Source organism: Schistocerca serialis, chromosome 4 (genome assembly GCF_023864345.2).
Source record: "Schistocerca serialis cubense isolate TAMUIC-IGC-003099 chromosome 4, iqSchSeri2.2, whole genome shotgun sequence".
Classification (NCBI taxonomy): domain Eukaryota; kingdom Metazoa; phylum Arthropoda; class Insecta; order Orthoptera; family Acrididae; genus Schistocerca; species Schistocerca serialis.
Window position 1 is genome coordinate 441,202,872 of NC_064641.1, and position 22,972 is coordinate 441,225,843.

Consider the following 22,972-nt stretch of genomic DNA (forward strand, 5'->3'; position numbering starts at 1 on the left):
GGGATTCATAGCCCCCATCTGATACCCACGCTTCAGTGCTTCGTCGATCCCATATACAGTAAGGCTAACACGCGGACGACTTGTTTAGCAACAAGTAAAAGTGGATTCCCTTGCTCGTCCTTGTCTCACGAGCTCTGTGGTGCAGTGATCAGAGACTTCAGCAGGGAGGTTCACATCCCAGACCACCATTCAGATTTAAGTTTTCCGTGATTTTCCTTAATCAGGATGGTTTCTTTGAAAGGACCCGGCCAATTTCCTATTGTATCGTATCGTATCCCGACGCGAATTTGTTCTCCACCGCTAATGACATCTTCGTAGACGGGACGTCAAAGTCGAAGTTGCCTCCTTTCTTGCGTTTCCAGTCAGAGTACGTACGCCATATCGAATAACATTATGTTAACAGGAAGTTAACCTTAAACTTTCGTCTCCTATCTGACTTTCAACTTCCTTCGGGATAATTTTCTTTGCTAGGCCTATTGTCAGTTCCGGACAACTCGCCCCGTGTTCCGATAATTGTTGAGTGTAGTATTCCTCGCTCTCCTGTGAACTTATATTTTCAGTGCTGAATAAATCTAGCAAACAGCGGGCAAAGTGGTTGTGGTAGGTGTGTCTTCTTAGATTTCCAAAAGGCACTGAACGATGTGACATTGTAGCTTAAAATGCAAGAAATGATGATATGGAGTATCTTCACAAATATTTGACTAGACTGAGGAATCTTTGGCTGACAGAATATCGAGAGTTTACTAGCTGGTTGGAGTTCTAAGTAACGAAAGTAACATTGGGTGTTATTCCAATGAAATTCAACAGGACTGTCGAGAACCTTAGCATAGATAAGAGAAATCAGGTAGTCAACAATACCCTGATTTTTTACTGGCGTACTGTTGGTATATTGTTAAGGAATACAATGTGAAAAGTTTCCATCATGTAGCTTGTAGTTTCAAAGTTGTAAAGCGTCCTTCGAAACGCGTCAGTGTGAGCAGATATAATTCTTCTATGTATGCGATATACAGGGTGGTCAGAAACAGTCTGTAAAGCTTGTAAGGGTGCTGCAGGATAGGTTGTACTGATAAATATTTTTTTTAAAAGAAGATACGTTTTGCCGTTTCCGAGATAATCAGCATTGAAGTTAGCCAATCAGGCCTTTCCGTGCACGAATTCAAGAGGCCCACCAGATAAAATCAGTCAGTCGTTCTCATTGCGCAGATGATAGCGCGCGCGTTACTGCTCAGTCTTTGTCTCAGGTTTGACCTTACTACCGTCCCATGTCCAATTTTTGTATCATTCTCTACTTCGATTTTAGGAAATCAAACGAAGAAGAATCATTGGGTACTTTCTTGCAATGAGCCAATCATCATCTTCAACGTCTACCAAACGTAAATGGAATGACGCGCCTGATTAAAAAACCCTCCCAGCTGCACCACGGTTCCTCGTGGTTTAGTGTACTGAAGACGGACAGTACTTTGAAATGGTAAATCTGTTTCTCATTTAGAAAGGTGTTGATGCAAATGCTGGCCCTGTGAAATCCTGCTCTCGATTACACAATGGCACTTTGCTTTTGGAGTCTCCTGGTTCTCAAGCACAACTACTTTTAGCTGCCTCGATTCTCCACGGCTATACTGTTTGTGTCGAGGCCCACAGAACTGTGAATTCTTCCTGTGGTGTTATTCACATTAGACCGCTCTATGGTCTGGCTGAGACAGAAATCCAAACTTAACTATCTGATCAGGGTGTCACTGCAGTCCATCAGGTGATGAAAAAGGTAGGCGCATCCTTAGTGCCCACACGCACTCTTTTTCTCACTTTTGATAGTGGTGATTCCGTCTAAGAGCACTGCAGGCTATGAAGTTATCACAGTCCGAACATACGTTACAAACCCAATGCGCTGCTACCAGTGTCATCGTTTCAACCACACTCAAATGTTCTGTCAACCCCCAGCCAAATATATAACCTGTGGTAGGATTCTTTGTGAGGGCGATTGACCGCCTCGTTCTCCCTACTGCATCAACTGCAATGGCGACCACGCTGCCTCCTCTAGAGATTATCCAATGTATCTCGTGGAGTGGGTTGCCCAGAGGTGAAGTCACCTTCTATACAACCGACAAGCCGGAAAGGACAGAAGGAATACTCCCTTGAAGACTTCCTGTGTCCCTCTAGCCAACAAACATCTGAATTGTCCTCTGCTAAACGGAAAGGCCCCAAGAAGTCAAACAAAGGCAAATGGTCTTCTCCTTCGCTGACTTTGAGATCCTCTTCGACGGTGTCTCCATGTGATACACTCGGATGGCTCACCTCCGTGTCGCCAGCGCGCACAGCCAGCCATTTCTCTGCCCTGGACTCTGTAGATCGCCAGAGGGAGAATGCCGACGCCTCTGTGGATCTCATGGCTCCTCCAGCCTCTGCGCCCTATATCAGTGAGTGAAGGCTAGCACTCGGTAGCCGCTGAGGTGACACCCCTTCATATTTTCCCCTCTTTCCCCTTCCTCGTTAGGAATCTTCTTGAATGGAACGTCCGTGGCCTTCGATCAAAGCGGATTTACGGTGCTCTTAGAATCGCAGTGTCCGCTTCTTCTCTGCCTCCAGGAAACACAGTTGCATGCTCACGACTGCTTTGAGCTCTCGTGTTCCTTCCTTGTGCATTGTGACCTTTCCCCAAAGGACGGCATTCCACCTCTTGGGGAAGTCATGCTGCTCATATGGAATTACGTTCATAGTCATGGTAAGGGCAAACATCTTCCTACTAGCTGCTGCCTAATTTCTCTTACCAGCTGTGTTTGCAAGATGATGGAACGTATGATTAATGCCTGGCTGGTATGGTGGTTCCAGTCTCACAATTTACTAGCCATTGCACAATGCGGATTTCGAGAACACCGTTCTGCAGTCAACTATTTCGTCACTTTGTCCACCCATGTCATGAATAGCTTTCTGCGGAAATCCCAACTGGCTGTGTTTTTAGATTTGGAGAAAGCCTACACCTGCTGGAGATCTTGTATCCTCCGTACTTTCTAATTGGGGTCTTTCGTGGCCACATGCCCCGTTTCCTTCACAAATTTTTCAAAGACCGAGTTAAGATACATGTGGGTACTGCTTTGTCGGACACCTTTATCCAGGAAACCGGTATGCCTCAGGGTTCCGTCATTAGCGTCGTCCTCTTCGCTATCGCCACGAACCCTATAATGGCCTGTCTCCCGTTGGGCACCTGCGGCTCCCTTTTCGTTGACAATTTTGCCGTCTATTGCAGTTCTCCAGTGCCTTGTCTCATTGAGCGGCGTCTTCAGCGATGTCTCGACCGTCTTTACTCATGGAGCATAGACATTCGCTTTCGCTTTTCCACTGACAAAACCGTTTGTACGAATTTCTGGTGGCGCAATTGGTTTCTTCCACTGTCTTTAAATCTTGAGCCTGTTGCTCATCCGTTCGTTGAAACTACGAAATTCCTGGGGCTCATGCTCGATAGAAACTTTCTTGGTCCCCCCCACGCGTCTTACCTAGCAGCCCGCTGTATGCTGTCTCTCAATGTCTTGTCCTCAGTGGTACTTCCTTGGGATCAGATCGAACCACCCTCCTCCGTTCGTACCGGTCCCTTGTCCATTCGAAACCAGAGTATAGGTGTTTCGTTTATGCATCTGCACGTCCGTCCCTCCTACGTCTTCTCAATACCATCGTGGTATCCGTTTGGCCACTGGTGCCTTTCACACTAGCCCGGTTGAGAGTCTGTATGCAGAAGCTGCCGAATTACCGCTGTCTCACCGCCGTGAGTTTCTCCTCAGCAGATACGCATGCCGTTTATCTGCCATGCGTAGCCACCCTTCCTATGCCTCCTCCTTCGATGACTCCTTTGATCATCAGTATGGGGAGCGGCCCTCTTCTGTTACCTCCTGGAGTTCGCTTTAGGCTCTTTCTTCGGCAGCTTAACTTCACGCTGTCTGCCATTTTCCCGGTGGGTGTGAACCCTTCACCAACTTGGTTTCGTTCGGCGGCCTGTGTTCATCTTGGCCGTCATTCGCTTTTCAAGGACACTACTCCAGCCTCGCTCTATTGCTTTCAGTTTCACGACCTTCGCAAGGAACTTCGCGATAAACCTTTGTGTACACTGAAGGCTCTCTTACTGACCGTAGTGTCAGGTGTGCCTTCGTCATTGGCAGCAACGTTTTACGGCATCAGCTTCGAGAGCACTGCTCAGTATTTACAGCAGAGCTCTTGGCCTCGTATCAGGCCACGCAGTACATCCGGCGACACAGGCTTTTCAATTGAGTCATCTGCTCCGACTCTCTGTGCCCTTCAAAGCCTCTGTGTGTTGTACACCGTCCACTCGTTAGTGTTACGGGTCGAGGAAGGCTGTCACTTGCTCACCCCTGATGGAGCCACTGTGATGTTTATGTGAGGGGGTGGTCAAGTGGGTATGACAGGGAACGACGCCGCTGACGGTGCTGCAAAGGTTGCAGTCCTCGTACTTCAGCCCGCTAGTTCTCACATTCCGTCCGATGATATCTCTGTGGCCGTCTGTCAGCAGGTGGTGTTACTTTTGGCATCAACACTGGTCCTCCCTTCATGGGAACAAGCTCCAGGTTTTAAGCCTCTCCCAGCGGCTTGGACGACCTTCTCTCGCCCTTATCGCCATGGTGAGATCATTTTAGCTAGGTTACGTATCGAGCACTGTATTTTTAGCCATTGCCGATTAAGTGGCGCTACCCCACCTCTTTGTACTCATTGCGCTCGATATTTGACGGTCCGCCATTTCCTGATGGAATGCCCTTTTTATAACCATTTACGTTCTCGTTTTTGTTTGCCGTCTGTGTTATCGGCCGCTTTAGCGAACAATGCTGTCGACCGCATTTTTATTTTCATCCGTCGTATCAACATGGCTAAGACCATTTAATTTTTAGTTCAGGGCCTCCGTTTCTCTATGGCGTATTTCATAGACATTTCTCCACGTCCTAGTTTTTAGCTGTCTTCTCCTCTTTCGATTGGGGCTAATGTGCAGTCGTTTTTAACTCCTCTGTCTTCCTGTTCTACAGTTCTGACATGGGCGCCCTAAAACAAAACACACAATCAAACAGCTTGACAATGCACCCTTTCATAAAGAAGGATTTGTGAGGCAATGGTTAATGGACATTAACGTTCCCGAAATGGGCTGGTCTGTCCCGAGTCCCGACCTTAACCCAATGCAACATCTTATGGATGAGCTACGACATGAATTTTGGTCCACACCACAGTGTCCAACATCTAATTTCTTTGGTTTCGGCTTTTGAGGAAATTGGGCTTCCATACCATTACATGTATTCAGGCTGCTCCTTGAAACTAGCCGGCCGCTGTGTCAGAGCGGTTCTAGGCGCTTCAGTCCGGAACCGCGCGACCGCTACGGTCGCAGGTTCGAATCGTGCCTCGGGCATGGATGTGTGTGATGCCCTTAGGTTAGTTAGGTTTAATTAGTTCTAAGTCTAGGGGACTGATGACCTCAGGTGTTAAGTCCCATAGTTCTCAGAGACATTTGAACCATTTGAGCCACCTTGAAACTATCCCAACAAAGTTAAATCCCAAGCTGGGCGGTCTTTAGAGAATCTAGAAATTTTGCGCCATGTTTAGTGCGACATGCTTGTGATAGTTTCCACAAAGACACTATAGTGAAATATGGCAGAAAATCCAAAGATTCTGTGAAGTATGCTAGCGGCAAGACACAATCAACGACTTCTCTGTGTAATAGCAATGGAAGTACCGTAGACGACATTGCTGCCAAAACAGAGTTATTAAACACAGGTTTCCAAAATTTCATCACCAAAGAAGACGAAGTAAATATTGGAAAACTAGAATCAACAACAGCTGCCAGCATGAATAACTTAAAAGTAGGTACCCTCAAGAGCAGTGAGCAAATTATATCTTTCAATAAAAGCAAGGCTTCCAATGCAGATTCGGTTCCTGTCAGATCCTGTTAATGCCGTAGCTGCATACTTCACAATCATATCCAGCCGCCCACTCGAAGAAAGATCCGCGCTCAAAGACTGGAAAGTTGCACAGGTCACACCTGTATTCAAGAAAGGCTATACGAGTAATTTAGTAAATTACGGGGCGATACCGTTAACGTCGATATGCAACAGGATTTTGGAACGTAAATTATGTTCGAACAGTATGAACTACCTCGAAGAGAATGGTCTGTTGATAAACAGTCAACATGCATTTAGAAAACATCGTGCTTGTGGAACACAACTGGCTCATTATTCACACGAAGCGTTGAGTGCTATCGACCAGGTATTTCAAATTCATTCCGCATTTCTAGATTTTTCAGCAGACTTAAGACACAGTAACTCACAAGCAGCCTGTGACCAAATTGCGTGCTTATGGAATGTCGTCTGTTATGTGCCAGGATTCGTGATATCCTGTCAGGTCACAGTGGGTAATAATTGACAGAATGTCCTCTAGCAAAACAGAAGTTACCCAGGGTAGTATTATAGGTCCTTTGCTGTTACTTATCTATCTGAATGATTTAGGAATTTAGGAGACCATCTGAGCAGTAAAGTCAATAGAAGACTAAAGCCAATCGCAAAACGGTTTAGATTAGTTTATCTGTATGGTGTGAAAATTGGAAATTGACCATCTAAAGACCGTAAATTCAAATAAATATCAAGGAATTACAATTACGAACAACTTAAATTGGAAAGAACATACAGAAAATGTTGTGGGAAGGCGAACCAAAGATGTTTTATTGGCAGAAGTAGTACAAGATGCAACAGATCTACTTTTCTAAAAAGACTGCCTGCACTACGCTAGTCCGTCCTCTTTTTGAAGTACAGCTACGCGGTGTGGGATCCTTACCAGATAGCATTAACGGAGTACATCGAGAAAGTTCAGAGGAGGACAATACTTTTTGAATTATTGCGAAATAGGGCCGGGAGTGTCACGGACATGATAAAAATCTGGTGTCCACATCATTAGAACAAAGGCTTTTCTCGCTGCGGCAGGATATTCTTACGGAATTTCAGTGACCAGCTTTCTCCTTAGAATGCGAAAATATTTTGTTGGAGCCGAACTACATAGGGAGAAAGGCTGGTCACATAAAAGATACAGGTGTTCGTTTTCTCTGCGCGCTGTTCGAAAGTGGAATAACAGTGAATTAGTGTGAATGTGGTTCGATGAACACTCTGCCTGCCACCTAAGTGTGATATGCAGAGTAGTGATATAAATGCAGATGCAGATGAAGCAGTCATAAAGGCGAAGAGTTGACACACCCTATACTAATGTCTACTAATGTGTCCGGATACTTTTGCTTGGGTAGTATATCGCAGCCGAACCACCATCAATAATCTGAGGAATTAATGTATATACAGAGAGATACCGACAGCGTTTCTCTTCTAACATTGTCTGCGAATAGGACAGCAAAGGAGGGAGGTGATTTCGGCACATCATGTACCCTCCACCACGCACCGTCCAGTGTTCTGCACCAGCCAGCTGTCGCGTACCCAGCCTCGCCTGCTACTTAGCGCTCTTAGCACCTCTGCAGCTCGCCTTTCTCTCGGTGCAGCTGTCTCGTTGCTATTCGCACGCCCGACTGTACATTTTGGTGTACCTTACACAATACTACTTGCAACGGGCTAACTAAATGATGCGGCGTCCCACGACATCATCATCTGACGCAAACTTTTCATCTCGTAATAGCACTTACATTAATCGCAGTTTGTTAGACATTCCAATCTCTCTTCCCCTATGGATTTTGCTATTTAATGTTCCCTCTGCTATCACAGAAGTTACTTCTTGATGTTTTAACATATTCCTAATCATTCCATCTCTTCTCCTTGTCAATGTTTTCCACATATTCCTCTCCTCGCCGTTTCAGAGATGAATCTCCACATTCCTTATCTCAGTTGTCTGTTTATATTCACTTGTAGTTTTTCCAGAATCAGTGATGCAGTTTCATACAATGCTGTGCTCCAGAAGTACATTCTCAGAAATGTCTGATACTGTGCTATCCTCTTTACCTGCGCTAGTGCACTGCTTGTCTCGTCCTTGTATCGTCCCTCAAGAGTTATTTTGTTTCCAAGGAAGTAGAATTTGTTCACTTCGAATGCTACGTGGTCCCAAATTGCGACGTTAAGTTTACCGCTTTTCTCTTTTCTGATACTCCTCATTACATTCAGATTTCTTTGCTTTACTCTCAATCGACATTCATTGTTCATTAGGCTGTTTATTCCATTCAACAGTTCCGGAAGTACGTCCTCACTTTCACTGGAAATAATTGTATATTACGAGCTTTTCTCTGTATCTTATTAGGATTTAGTAGCTCAGTCGATAAAAAAGGAACAATTATCGTACCGCTTTGCTTCCGTCTCTTCGTCCTTCTGCCTCCCTGTCCCTCTGCCTGTTCAGACCTCTTTCTCTCAGGAACGGGTAGATGTATAAAGTTGAAATTCATACCACATATTAATGTCTACGGTCCCTTGCCGGTGTAACAAGTTGCAGTTTCTAAGTCAAAATAAGAAATACGATTATTTGTCACGTATTTTGATACAAACTCACTCATCAAAACCTATAACGTACTTTCCATCGACCTAGAATTATGAAATTCGGTAAGCAGCAAGCTTTCACGATAAACGTTACCCGTCTTAAAATTAAAACGTTTCCGAAAGTCCTGGAATTCCAGGGACTGATATCCTGCCAGTATCAGTGCCGACAACAGGCGAAAATTGTACAGATTCTAGAACCTCGGATTTGATGAATTGTGTTCATACATAATTAAGTTTGTACGGTACCCTCAGAGAGCTTCCTACTCGTACCCCTTCAGTTTTATGTACTTTTCGAAGCACTTGGAACGTGATAGACCACTTTACATTGTCAAACGCTTTCTGTAGGTCGACAGATCCTCTGAATGTGTCAGTAGTTTTCAAAAGTGTTGCCTCCATTATCAAGTGCAACGTCAGAACTGTCCATCTGCTGCCCTTACTTTTCCTAAAGCTAAACTGGTCGACCGAGCGAGGTATCATCGCGATAGTTAATACACTGTACTCACATTCGGGAGAACGAGGGTTCAAATACGCGTCGGTCATCCTGATTTATTTTTTCAGCGATTTCCCTAAATCGCTTAAGTCAAAACCGGGATGCTTCCTTTCAAAGGGCACGGCCGATTTCCTTCCCAATCCTTTCATATTCAGAGATTCTTCTCCGTCTTTGAGGACCTCGTTGTCGACGGGACGTTAAACACAAATCATCTTATTTTCCAGTCTGATTGTTACCTAAAACACCCTCCTCCTTCTCCCTGACTTTTATCCCGTAGCTTCACGGGGTCAGCACATTAATTTCCGCAATTCGCAGTTTTAGTGGTGTAGGGTTGCTGGATTAAATCCTACGATTTGAAGTGAACGAACCACCGGAACAGCGCTGTTCGCCGTTTTTGTGCTCCACTCGGTCTATCAGAATTGGCTTACGATTGGATTCAAGGCTTCCTCGCAGATACATCTCAACATGTCGCTCTTAATGGAACAAAATCGACAGATATAAAAGCAATTTTGCAGCAGGACCGTTACTATTTACAGTAAATGATAAAGAAGCGTCGGAAGCTGTTTAAGATTGTTCAAAGATGACGTGGTTGCTACAAGAAAGTAGAAACGGCAGAAAAGTGTCAATTTGTAGAACAACTTGCAGGCGCCAACTTCTGATGTGCAGCAACTCTGTTTCAACCCCTGACCTCGAAGGCTGTCCGAGAATTCTAAGTTCTGCCGGAAAAGTGCGACTAAGTCGCAAGACCTTCAGACTCCGACGAAGATCATATCTTGACTGTCCTGCGCCCGCGGAACGCAAGAGCGAAGCCGACGTTACTCAACTCCCACTGCCCTCGAAAACCGCGCATCAGCATTCAGTGCTGATCCCAAAATTCCCCCACACTATCTCAGAACATCATTCGTGCCAATAGCGATCGTTCCCTTCAGTTTCGAGCAGGGCTTTATGACATCAACTGGTGTCAGCTTCAGTTGACCAATCATGCCTCTGCTATTTAGCTCGGGGCACTGAACTTGCCATTTGACCAGCTACGAGCCAGCCGTAGTGGCCGAGCGGTTCTAGGCGCTTCAGTCTGGAACCGCGCTACCGCTACGGTCGCAGTTTCGAATCCTGCCTCGGGCATGGATGTATGTGATGTCCTTAACTTAGTTAGGTTTAAATAGTTCGAAGTTCTAGGGGACTGATGACAACAGATGTTAAGTCCCATAGTGCTCAGAGCCATTTGAACCAGCTACGAAAACATGCCTAGACCACCGGCCATCCAGCAGCAGACAGTCCCGCCCAGCAGGGCACGGTCCACGAGTATTCTCAGAATCATGAGGACAATGTAGTCAGTCGGCGCCAGCAGTCTTCGTTCCAGACGCGCTGGAACACTAAACACACAAACTGCAGAGACAGTCAGACGGCTCGCATGTCGTTTCGCCCTGCCTACAATAGGCGAAACTCGAATGAGGTCACAGTTGCTCAAGCCCATTGATGTATGACCCTCTCAGTATTCGCAGAAGTGCAGCCCCCCACCAGAAACGCAGTGAGCTGTGTCCTCCAGTGCTCTCTTTGCACAGGTCATCCAGGCAAGTAACACAGGAAACTAAAAGCACGACCACATACAGTTCCCAACATGCACAGCAATCAAGTAAAAGGTATTTTGAGCTTTCAGTAGAAATACTCTCATTAGAATAACCTTATTAGGCCTGTTACCACCGTGCAATGACATAAAATATTAATAAAATTAATGAAAATGAGAGGCGACATTTAAAAGAGGGCATGGAACCTCTGATAGTAAGCACACATAGGGAAAGAAATCCACTACTGTAAAACTACACTATTTTTGACTAATTGCTGGAAAAAGTACCTACCGTAAACTGCGTAGGAGTAACTATACAGTGCGATCTTAAGTAGAATCACTACATAAAGCAAATAGTAGGAAAAGCACATGCCAGGTTGAGATTCATAGGAAAAATCTTAAAGAAATGTAACTCATCCACGAAGAAAGTGGCTTATAAGGCACTTGTTCTACTGAATCTATTGTTCAACAATCTGCAATCATTACCTAGTAGGACTGATAAAAGAGAAGATACAGTGAAGATCGGCACGTTTCGTCACGGGACCGTTTAGTCGGTACGAGAGCGTTATAGAAATGTTGAATAAAGTCCAGTGGCAGACGTGGAGTCGTTGTCTGTCACGGAGACGTTTACTACTAAATTTTTGAGGGAGCACTTTCCGAGGCAAGTCTGACAACGTATTACTTCCTCCCCCATACACCTCGCGTAATGACCATGACGAGAAAATTCGAGAAATTAGAACTAACACGGAGGCTTACCGACAATCGTGCTTTCCACGTGCCATTTGCGAGTGAAACAGGGTAGAGGGGATTAGTTAATGCTGCCGGGTGTATCTTCTGCCACACACCATTAGGTGGCTTTGGAGTATGAGGTAGACGTAACCAAAAGGCCCGTTTAGTCTTGTGTAGTTTGTGACCGCTCCGTTGCTCACGGTAGTGGTGTGGTGTCTGCAAATTAGTGGCTGGGTTTTGGCAGGCAGCTCGATGTTCGTGGTGGTGGGAATCAGGGCGTGGCAGTGAGTGTGAGAGCGGCGCCGGGTGTTGACTGTGGGGTTACGCAGGTGCCTGGCGGCTGACGGCGCTGCCATCGTGCTGGAGGATTTGTCTGCGCGCGGCTTCGCTGTGCCCTGCCGCTACCGCGGCCTGGGATTGGACCAGCTGCGACTCCTCGTCCACCAGTTGGGCCGCTTTCAGGTGAGCACAAGGATCCTGCACTATACTTCCAGTATATTCCGAATATTGCATCGACGAGAAAGAGTACTGATGTATTTCCTAAATTTAAGATAATTTTCCTCTATTGTCCAGTCTCAGTTGCACATTTTTGATTAGATTACGTGTTTCGATCACTGTGGATCATCTTCAGACCTAAGTAGTTGCGTCAGCAACCCGTCTTATCTACTCAGAACCACATATCAGAACACTTTCTTCATTTTAACGTTTTCCACCTTCTTAGGAGTGTGCACCTGTTCCCTTTCAGCACACCACTGCTGTGGTTTGCCATCACGTCCTACAGCGATTCTATTTTCATGTGTTAAACTGATGTAGCGAGAAAGCAAATACATGCAGTGATATATATGGGTGGTTATAATTAAACTGACGGCGTTCAGAATGCTGGACACATGGTAGAACTCTGAAACATCGTAGATATGTTAATCATTTGGTGCGCTCGTGGAGTATGCTGAAGAAAGTAATAGCTCCACTTCCTGCCACCAAACAGTAAGCAATCAGAATGTTCCCTTTTTTGACTACAGTATGCTGTTTGTGGCCTGGTGGTGGGTGTTGATTACTTTTGTGAAGTGGGTGTTGGTGTAAAGTGTTAAGAAGTTTGAAACTTTTCTGCACAAGACATATTGAGAAGAAAATAACGTGCACTGTTGGTAAAGTTGTTTAATATATCGCCGACAGAAACAGTTGCGAAGAGGCCCTGTGTCAACAAATGGACTACAGAATACGATCAAGAAAACTGAAGAAACAGGTGAAGTAAATTGTGCAGCAGGGAGAGGAAGCCGGCCCAATCCCAGGCAGTTGCTGATGTTGCTGTAGCTACCGACCGTGCAACATATGCCTCAAATCCTACAGCCAGTGCTTGAAGTATGTCACGGAAATTCTCTCTTCCCTGGTCAACAATTAAAAAGATTTTGTGGGGGACTTTACACTGATATCCCTACAAGGTTCGTAATGTACACCAAATGAAGCCACAAGGCAGCCTGCAACGCCGTGACTTTGCCTTTCGTTTCTTACCACCCATGAAAATGGATTACATGTGGCCAGGGGATGTTCTTTGGATGGAGGAGGGACATTTTACTCTGCTTGGAGCCGTGAATGCACAGAACTGTTGCATATGGGACTTTCTCCGCCACATGTTGCGCGGGAATATCAACTGCATCAGTTTGACTGTATCAGGGTGCGATTTGTGCTTTTACCAGTGGGGGGGATGTCTTAGAGGGCTAGTAGAATTATATATGTTACTAACTTGGACCGTGGCGTTACGCATGGTTAAACAGCTATTTATAAATAGATGTTAATGTCGAAACTCACTATTCACGCGTATGCTCTATCACAAAAGCCATCCCTTGTTATATCTTCAAAATGACATTATAGGTAAAGCTTATTTACAAAATCATCTACATACAGGTATACGAGGGGAATTCAAAAAGTAGAGGCACATTTGTAAAAACTGTACATATTCTGATGATAGAAAAATGAAACTTATTAATAGTATTAATAGTAAGACTTATTAAAAACTTTCGGTGTTCGACTCCACAAATTTAAATTATATGTAAAGTTTTACTCTAGTGCATGTGAAATAAACATCCCAGGTTGGGATGCATAACCTAAAACCAAAGGAGGGGATGGTCTGATGCAGAGGGGGGGAAATCCCCTCCCCCATCCCCCCCCCCCTGCAAATCGCACACTGGACTGTATGGCTTGATTTCATAAGCCTCTCCACCCTGCGTCCGTTTTTCTTCGAAGAGATGACACCCCTTGGGCCTGTTAAGTGTACAATGACATCTGCACGTCATAAGACCCTCCCTGCGAAAAACGTGATTCCAGCTTTGCAAGAGTGCGACTGTGTCCACACCACTGTTTCATGCCAGATGGGGAGGGGGGGGGGGGAGGGGGGCACGAAATGTAGCTTGTCAGGTGAAAGATTTGCTTCGAGAAACCTTCGATGACGACCGCATCATCTCTAGACAATTTCTAGTTGCGTTACCTTCCAGATTCCGTGACCTAAATCCATGTGAATTCAGGTTTTGGAGATCGCTGAAAGATCGTATCTATCGGGAATGTATCTGGACTCTTCCTGATCCTAAAGACAACATATGACGACATATACTCTGATTACATCGCATATGCTACGAGTAATGTCGACCATGCCATGTTACGAATGCAGAGAGATGCTGAGTCGGGAGATCATATTGAACACATGTTGTAATTTGTGACCACATGTTAATAAATGTGCCAAAACCAGCTTTCTATCTACATCTACATCCATACTCCGCAAGCCACCTGACGGTGTGTGGCTTTGCGTTGTGTGTGATCGCGCCTCCTCTTTCCCTGTACTTACATCACATTCTGACTGTTTAGAGCACCACAAATTCACCTGGTGGCAGAAATCGGAGTTTTTTTTTCACCATACTCCGCGAGCGATCAGCCATGTATACAGCCCTCATTGCTACTCTCGGAACACCATCAGTTTAATTATAACTACACGAGCTTTAGAAACCACTGTGAGCTTACCTTCTTGTTTTCTGTCTACTGAAAATAACAACAAAGCGGCCAGTTATATTGGCTTGTCACTCAAGGACTCCTTGGCTCAAATGGCGCCTGCCCTCTTGTTCCTGTTTGTTACATTTATCTGAAGATGGCAGTAGTAGTCCGAAGTCGTCACGTATATCACACTCTTCAAATATTTAATGCATATGATTACCCGCTGTGCACAGTTACGTAACTGTCAATATAGTGGACATATGCAGAATAGTGTCTCGAGCGAAATGATTCGCAAGTGTAACGTGCTCCTTACCTTGTGTACTGAGCCAGAAAGGTTTTGCTTCCCTGTCTTCCTTCTCATATTTTTTCTCCCTGATACAACACACTATCATTCCACTTAAAGCAATTAAAATTGTTGTTGGCGTCACTCCACTGTAAACTGGTAAGAAAGATGCCCATAGTTCACTCCTCTCTCAAAGTATTCGCACGTATTGCACACTAATCGACATAGTCCAGTTTCCTTTGTCATTTCAGTTGTTTGAACTCTGAGCCCTGGATTTGTCCCTTGTATTTCGTTCAAGTGGTAAGATAGCAATAAAAAGAAACAATAGAAATAAACTAAATATTTCTAACATACAATACATTCGGGTATTATACGTCTCAATACTGAACACTGGAAAAATATTGATCTTTTCTTTTGACACTATGGCAACAATGACGATGATTGGCACGTGATACAGGGAAATCAGGAAGAGTAATTTTAATTAGGCTACAAAATGTTAACTACTATGGTCTTTCAATAGATTTAATATTATTGCTCATATGAATGCACAATAGAGAAAGTTATTATTTATGGATTTGTATTTCTACAGGCAGCTTCACTCGCTGTTCGCACCCTGGATCCAGCAACATATTCACTTATGCAGCAGAACATACGGGAAGTGATTTACACTGACAAATTTCTTCAGCTGTATGCTCCTGTGTTAGAATTTGCTGCTAGAGACGCTGTGCAGGTGAGTGTGTTAATCCTGCAGTAATTTAAGTTGTATTCTATTTCTGCTGTCCCGTGCTGTAATCCTCAAAGATATTGTGGTTTTCCTGTAGCTAACGCCGACCCTTATGAGTTTTAATATTATGCCCAGCACACAGAGTTACACAAAAGACAAATTGGAATCTTACAACACATTCATCAGTTACACATAAAGGACAGCTAGAGGAGGAGATTAGTGTTTAACGTCCCGTCAACAACGATCTCATTAGAGACTGAGCACAAGCTCGAATTAGAGAGGGACTAAGGAAGTAAGTCAGCTGTCCCCTTTCAAAGGAACCATGCCGCCATTTGCCTGCAGCGGTTTAGGGAAATCACGGAAAACCTAACTCAGGATGGCCGGACGCTGGTTTGAACCGTCGTCTTCACGAATGCGAGTCCAGTGTGCTAACCACTGCACCATCTCACTCGGTGGCAACTGAGATAGTTGGGTATAATTCCAGTTGTGTAAAAGAGCGGGAAACATGCGTACAAACTGGAATGGGACAAAATAGAGAAAAAAATCTGCCGAGTTCTTTTCAGAGGAAGCGTCTCCACATTTGTCTTTGATACTATACAGGAAACCAAACTTCGGCCTATACCGCGGGGACTAAAACTCCTCCCGAATTAGAATACGGAGTTTCACCACTGCTTCGGATCCCCCACTCTCCCCCCACTCTTCCCCCACTCTTCCCCCACTCTTCCCCCACTCTTCCCCCACTCTTCCCCCACTCTTCCCCCACTCTTCCCCCACTCTTCCCCCACTCTTCCCCCACTCTTCCCCCACTCTTCCCCCACTCTTCCCCCACTCTTCCCCCACTCTTCCCCCACTCTTCCCCCACTCTTCCCCCACTCTTCCCCCACTCTTCCCCCACTCTTCCCCCACTCTTCCCCCACTCTTCCCCCACTCTTCCCCCACTCTTCCCCCACTCTTCCCCCACTCTTCCCCCACTCTTCCCCCACTCTTCCCCCACTCTTCCCCCACTCTTCCCCCACTCTTCCCCCACTCTTCCCCCACTCTTCCCCCACTCTTCCCCCACTCTTCCCCCACTCTTCCCCCACTCTTCCCCCACTCTTCCCCCACTCTTCCCCCACTCTTCCCCCACTCTTCCCCCACTCTTCCCCCACTCTTCCCCCACTCTTCCCCCACTCTTCCCCCACTCTTCCCCCACTCTTCCCCCACTCTTCCCCCACTCTTCCCCCACTCTTCCCCCACTCTTCCCCACTCTTCCCCCACTCTTCCCCCACTCTTCCCCCACTCTTCCCCCACTCTTCCCCCACTCTTCCCCCACTCTTCCCCCACTCTTCCCCCACTCTTCCCCCACTCTTCCCCCACTCTTCCCCACTCTTCCCCCACTCTTCCCCCACTCTTCCCCCACTCTTCCCCCACTCTTCCCCCACTCTTCCCCCACTCTTCCCCCACTCTTCCCCCACTCTTCCCCACTCTTCCCCCACTCTTCCCCACTCTTCCCCCACTCTTCCCCCACTCTTCCCCCACTCTTCCCCCACTCTTCCCCCACTCTTCCCCCACTCTTCCCCCACTCTTCCCCCACTCTTCCCCCACTCTTCCCCCACTCTTCCCCCACTCTTCCCCCACTCTTCCCCCACTCTTCCCCCACTCTTCCCCCACTCTTCCCCACTCTTCCCCCACTCTTCCCCCACTCTTCCCCCACTCTTCCCCCACTCTTCCCCCACTCTTCCCCCACTCTTCCCCCACTCTTCCCCCACTCTTCCCCCACTCTTCCCCCACTCTTCCCCCACTCTTCCCCCACTCTTCCCCCACTCTTCCCCCACTCTTCCCCCACTCTTCCCCCACTCTTCCCCCACTCTTCCCCCACTCTTCCCCCACTCTTCCCCCACTCTTCCCCCACTCTTCCCCCACTCTTCCCCCACTCTTCCCCCACTCTTCCCCCACTCTTCCCCCACTCTTCCCCCACTCTTCCCCCACTCTCTCCCCCCCTCTCTCTCTCTCTCTCCCCCCCACTCTACGTCAAAATCCAGCTGTACACTCTACACTCCACAATCCTCTGTCCATTCCAGTGGTTCTGCAGGGTAGTGTGCGCTGATTTGAAACTATCTGGCAGATTAAAACGTGTGCCGAAGCACTGAGCTATCCAAATACCCCTAATGACTTGCCCTAAAGTTGTGAGGGTGGTCCGTGAGTCGACCCTGGATAGCAAAGTCGGAACATTTTCAAGCGAAAGTGAAAATTCCAGGTTAAAGTCCCTATCCGGCACTGTTCTAATCTGTCTGTCAGCGCATACTACCTTGCAGAGGGAAAAATGTTTCCGGAAACTATCCCTTAGGCTGTCGCTGGAGGTGACAGCATTTGGTAATCTGATTCAAAAATTGGCAACCGATCGTGTATAAACTAATGCTATGCATAATCGTCGCTAGATTCAAATGTCATTTTTATTATTTCACTACGCGATCGGCCACCAGTCATTGGAGACTGGAGACCAACACAATCGTGAAGTAGCTATCCGAAATGGCAAAATGTGGAACGACCACACAAATCTAGTTGCGTTGATGGAAGATACTGGACTGGGGCTTAGTGGAATACGGCTAAGGAAGCGTAATTTATGCACAAGAGATGCTCGTAAAACCGCCATTCGACTATTTCTTAAGTTTTGTTCGATTATGATCCTTACTAGTTTTGATAATTGAAAGAAAATGATCGAAGAACTGAACATTTCTTCATGGTTTCGTTTGGTCAGCGTGAGAGTAACAAACCAATGTACAACGAATTATAGGAAGAGATGCTATGAGGGAAGTGTCATGCGTCACAAAGAAACTTTTGGAGAAAATTCCGAGAGCCGAAATATCAAACAGTCAAGAAACACCTTTCTTCCTCTTACTTGCGTATTTTGTAATCGCCATGCTAAAACTAGATAGATTCGGGCGAAAATAGAGGTATCGATCGTCCTCTACAGTAAGCAATTGGAAGGGCAAGGTAGCAATTACATTATTACAACATTTACCCTCCGTCATACCCTGGGAATTTGCGAAGTCAAGGTTTAAACATAAATCCATCTTCATTGACTACTATCAGTCTCAATAGAACCCACAATATTTGATGTTTTTCAGCTCACCCTACCGATGACGTAGTGATTCGTTAACGAGATGCATTGTCTCGTATTACATTTATATCTACATACGCATAAATAATCCGCAAACCACCATACGAGCATGGCAGAGGGTACCCTGTATCTACTAACCACTTTCTTTCCTGTCCCAATCACATATAGAGCGAGGAAAAGCGACTGTCTCTATGTTCGCGCATTAGCCCCAATTTCTCGTATGTTAGTTTCGTGATCATTACGTGAAATGTGTGTTGGTGGCAGTCAGCTTCAAATGCCGATTCTGTTAAATTTTGTCAATAGTGTTGGTCGAGAAAACACATTGCCTTCGCTCCGGAGATTTCCATTTAAGTTCCCGAAGCATCTCTGTAACATGTGCGTATTGTTCGAACCTGCCGGTAATAGATCTAGCAGCTCGCCTCTGTATTGCTTCGATGTCTTCTTGTAATCCGTCTGGTACGGATATCAAACATTCGAGCAGTGCTCGAAAGTAGGTTGCCCTATATGCCGTGTCCTTTATAGACGCACATTTTCCTAAAAATTCTCCCACTTAACAGAAATTAACCTCCTGCCTTCCATGGCGCAATCCTGACATGCTCGTTCCATTTCAGATATTTAAAGGAAGTGACTGTTTCAAGCAGGACAACTCCTATCGCTGTTGTACAGGTTTGTTTTTCCTAACTCATCCGCACTAACTTACATTTATCTACTTTTAGAGCTAGCTGCCATTCATGACACTACATATCTTGTCTGTCATCTTGTGTCCTCCTACAGTCACTCAACAACGACACCTTACCGTACACCTACCTGTCACAGTTTCCTGGAGCGCGCTACCCTTGTCTCTGATGAACAATCGCAGTCGAGGACATAATACTGGGTTCTATTACTTAAGAAATCTTCGAACCTCTCACATATCTGCGATCTTATTCCGTATGCTTGTACCTTTATTGAGTTCACACTGGCACACTGTGTCTAATGCTTTCTGGAAATCTAGAAACATGGAATCTGGCTGTCTGCCCTTCATCCATATCTCGCAGACTGTCATGCGAGGAAGGGCAGGCTGAGTTTTGCACGAGCGGTGCTTTCTAAAACCGTTCTGATTCGTGGACGTTAGCTTTTCGGTATTTAGGAAATTTATTTTATTCGAACTCAGAAAATGTTATAGAATTCTGCAGAAAACTGATGTTAAGGATAGTGGTCTGTAATTTTGGGAGTTCAATCTTTTACCCATCCTATATAATGGAGTCACCTGCGCTATTTCCCATTCGCTTGAGTCTTTGCGCTACGCGAGAGATTCGCGATAAATGTAAGCTAAGAGACCAATGCCGTGGAATACTTTTGTAAAATGAACTTGGCATTCCACCCGGACCCGGCGACTTACTTGTGTACAGCTCTTTGGCATTTACTTTTCAAACACCCTCAGTAAATTCTACTTTCAGAATGAAGGAATTAAATACTTTAAGAATGAGGAATGAAAAATTAATCCATTTCGTTATGTAGCTAGGCAAGAAATTTATTCTTGTATGCTTATCTAAAAGGTTACCTTTTTTAAGTTTATCATAGGCGAGCTGATGTTCTGCTTACGAAAATTTAGTTCACTGTTTTCTTTCAGATGGTGAGAAAAGCATATCAGAACAACGGCGTATACCTCCAGAAACTGTTAGAATTCGCGCCGTCAGTGGTGGAACGCATGAAATCTTTTATCACCCAAAGCACCGGCGACTTCGTGGTGCTCACCCATGGAGACATTTGGGCGAGCAACCTGCTGTTCCGATATTCGTGCAGTAGTAACGGCGTGCAGGTCCCGGAAGAAGTCTGCATCGTTGATTACCAGACGTGCAGGTGAGTCATGACATATAGTACTTAATGAGGTACATAGCAGGGAGCAGGGAGTGGAAGTTTTCCGGCAAAAGCAAGGAAAAAAAATTATTTTGAAGACAATCTTGTAAAAAATCAATAAAATCTGCACACGTTTATTGCCGTTACACTTAATACAATTACCTAAGAAAAAACACACGCTTCACTGGCACTAAAGAATTTACGAAACCGTACCTTAATACGCCCAATTTACAATAAGTGCCTGGCCTTCGCCACCAGATTTTGACGTGCACACCGCCTAGAAAGATAATGTAACCTTGCTATAACTCTTGGGCATTAAACTGTGCGTACATGGGGACTAAAACACTTGAAGGACTCTCGTAAATCATGGAAATACATAGCACACATGAAAAAGATAGGTTACTATTCGATGTGTCATATTTACAGTGATTAGCAATCTATTTTCCCTACTCCCCGTAAAGATGACAAGTTGAGTTGCAGACAAACAACAGAAAGCCTGTTACACACTGAGCTTCGGCGAAAGCTCTCTTCGGAAAATAAAGGGAAAACAATCTCCCGCTCCCCCTCCCCCTCCCCCTCCCCCTCCCCCTCCAAGCCCACATCACCACTGCAAGTCTGGTCAGAGCAACCGAACACTGCGCTCATGTGTGATTGAAGTCTTCCTCTGCAACTCAATGTATCATCTTTTCATAATTGTTGATATTCTGTCCTGGACCTTCCATTGTTTGATAGAAATAAATAAAACATACAAAACATTAAAAATATGGAAACAACCTCAGATTACGCTTAGGTCATTTAAAAAATAATTTTCGGAATTCTTAATAGACATAAATAGAAGTCTGATAAAATTAAGTAAAAAAATTTTAACTTTTAAGAACCATCAGACAGACGGTAATTACTGTCGATACCAAACCACAATCGCACATCACATATAAAATCATGTACAATTTGGTGGTAGCCCCCTGACGACGCAGGGATTGCACTGCTGATGCCTGAGCTGTAAACTGTACACGTATGCCAAGGAGTAGATAGATGCCTGTCCTTCTGAGGAATCAGGACTCGCGGCAACGGTCATCATGCCAGTTGGCGTTTGCTGTGGCTGGGTGGCGCCCGTGGGGAGAGCCTCTGATTGGTGGCATCAGGGTGGATGGCCCGCAATGAAGCAGACTAAGTCATCTGACAATACGGCACCAGCAGTCTCTAAGAAGGGCGAGATCGAATACAATGCCGTCAGGTATGACCCTAAATCGTTTCCCTCCCTCGCTACATTATGGGAGGAACGTAGGGCTACAGAATGGAGAGAGCTATATTCGCCTCGGTTTTTAGTCTGTAGCAGAACTGATGACTCATTTCCACCTATGAAGCCTCAGTTTTTCGTTGAGCACCTTGAGGACAAGATTGGAGAAGTGACAGCGCTGTCAAAGATGCGAAACGCCGCAGTCTTAATTCAGACAGCATCCCCAGCCCAATCCTGAGCATTACTTGCGTCTGACAAGCTGGGTGATATTCCTGTTTCCGTCACTCCCCATAAAATCCTCAACATGGTTCGGGGGATCATTTTCTATCGCGATCTCCTCTTGCAGTCCGACGACGAGCTTCGTGCCAATTTAGAATGGCGGGTTGTTCATTCCATCTGGCGCGTTTACAGGGGACCCAAAGACAACTGGTTTGCTACTGGTCCCTTCATTTTTGCCTTTGAGGGTGATTCATTGCCTGGAAAGGTCAAGGTGATGGTTTACCATTGTGACGTTAAACCATACCCCTATGCCGAGCTTTATGTGCTGGAAGTTTGGGCACATGTCTTCCCACTACACTTCCAGTGCCACATGTAGAGACTGCGGACGTCCACTGCAACCAGATAATCAAAGTGCGCCACCTCCCACTAGCATCAGCTGTGGAGAGCACCACTGCCCCTGTTCGCCAGACTGCCCAGTTCTCCAAAAGGAGCGGAAAATCGTGGAGTACAATACCCTGGACCGGTTGACTTACAGAGACTAAATATAAATTTGAAATTCGGTTGATGTCGACATACCATCCAAGTGCCAGTGGTTCCTTATTCTGTGCGACGAACAGTGGGCGCTCTGGGCCACCAGAATACATCCGCCCCCTGGAGGTAGGGGCCAAATCTTCCTCTGTTGCTCCCAAAGCACCTACTTCGGGAGCAGCCCCCCCCCCCCCCCCCCAAATATGCAGGTGCATCGGTCCCCTCGCCCCTACCAGAGAAGTAACAACCTCCTCTGACTCCTCTTGTGTGGAAGGGGTCCCTTCGGGCCCTCTCTTTCAAGGTCTCCACTAATGCCACGGCAGACACTCGCCAGTGGCTCAAGGAGCCAAAAGCTGCTGGACGAAGAGCTCAGTCTTCCTCTGTGCCAGAAGCTGCTTCGGAGAAATCTTCCTAGCAAGCCCCTAAAGAGAATCGAGAGAGCAAGCAAACTAACAAGGACCGTCTGGTGGCCCCAACACCACCACCCCCTATCAGTTCTGCATCAAAGGATGTGGTGGAGATCTTATTGTTCCCTGCGGACCTGGATCTCTCAGATTCCTCATGCACCATAGAAATGGCTACAAATACTGTCGGAGGCAGCAGGTGACCCTGAGGCATAACCTGCCTCCTTGTGCACTTCATGCCTTCCCAACCTCACGATAACGTCATCCTTCAGTCGAATTGCGGCGGTTTTTTCCAGCACCTGGCTGAGCTGCAGCAACTCCTAAGCATTACACCTGCTTTCTGCATTGCTCTTCATGAAACCTGGTTCCTGGAAATGCGGATCC

General features: G+C 46.0%; 1 protein-coding gene across 1 annotated transcript in view; it reads left to right on the forward strand.

Annotated features, from left to right (window-relative positions):
* The window catches only part of LOC126474525 (uncharacterized), an 87,693-nt gene that overhangs the window by 46,613 nt on the left and 18,108 nt on the right, over positions 1-22,972 (forward strand). Inside the window, exons 2-4 of the mRNA XM_050101995.1 lie at positions 11,605-11,737; positions 15,127-15,267; positions 19,974-20,203. Coding sequence (XP_049957952.1) covers positions 15,175-15,267; positions 19,974-20,203 — 323 coding nt within the window. The 5' untranslated portion in view covers positions 11,605-11,737; positions 15,127-15,174. The remainder of the gene's footprint in view (positions 1-11,604; positions 11,738-15,126; positions 15,268-19,973; positions 20,204-22,972) is intronic.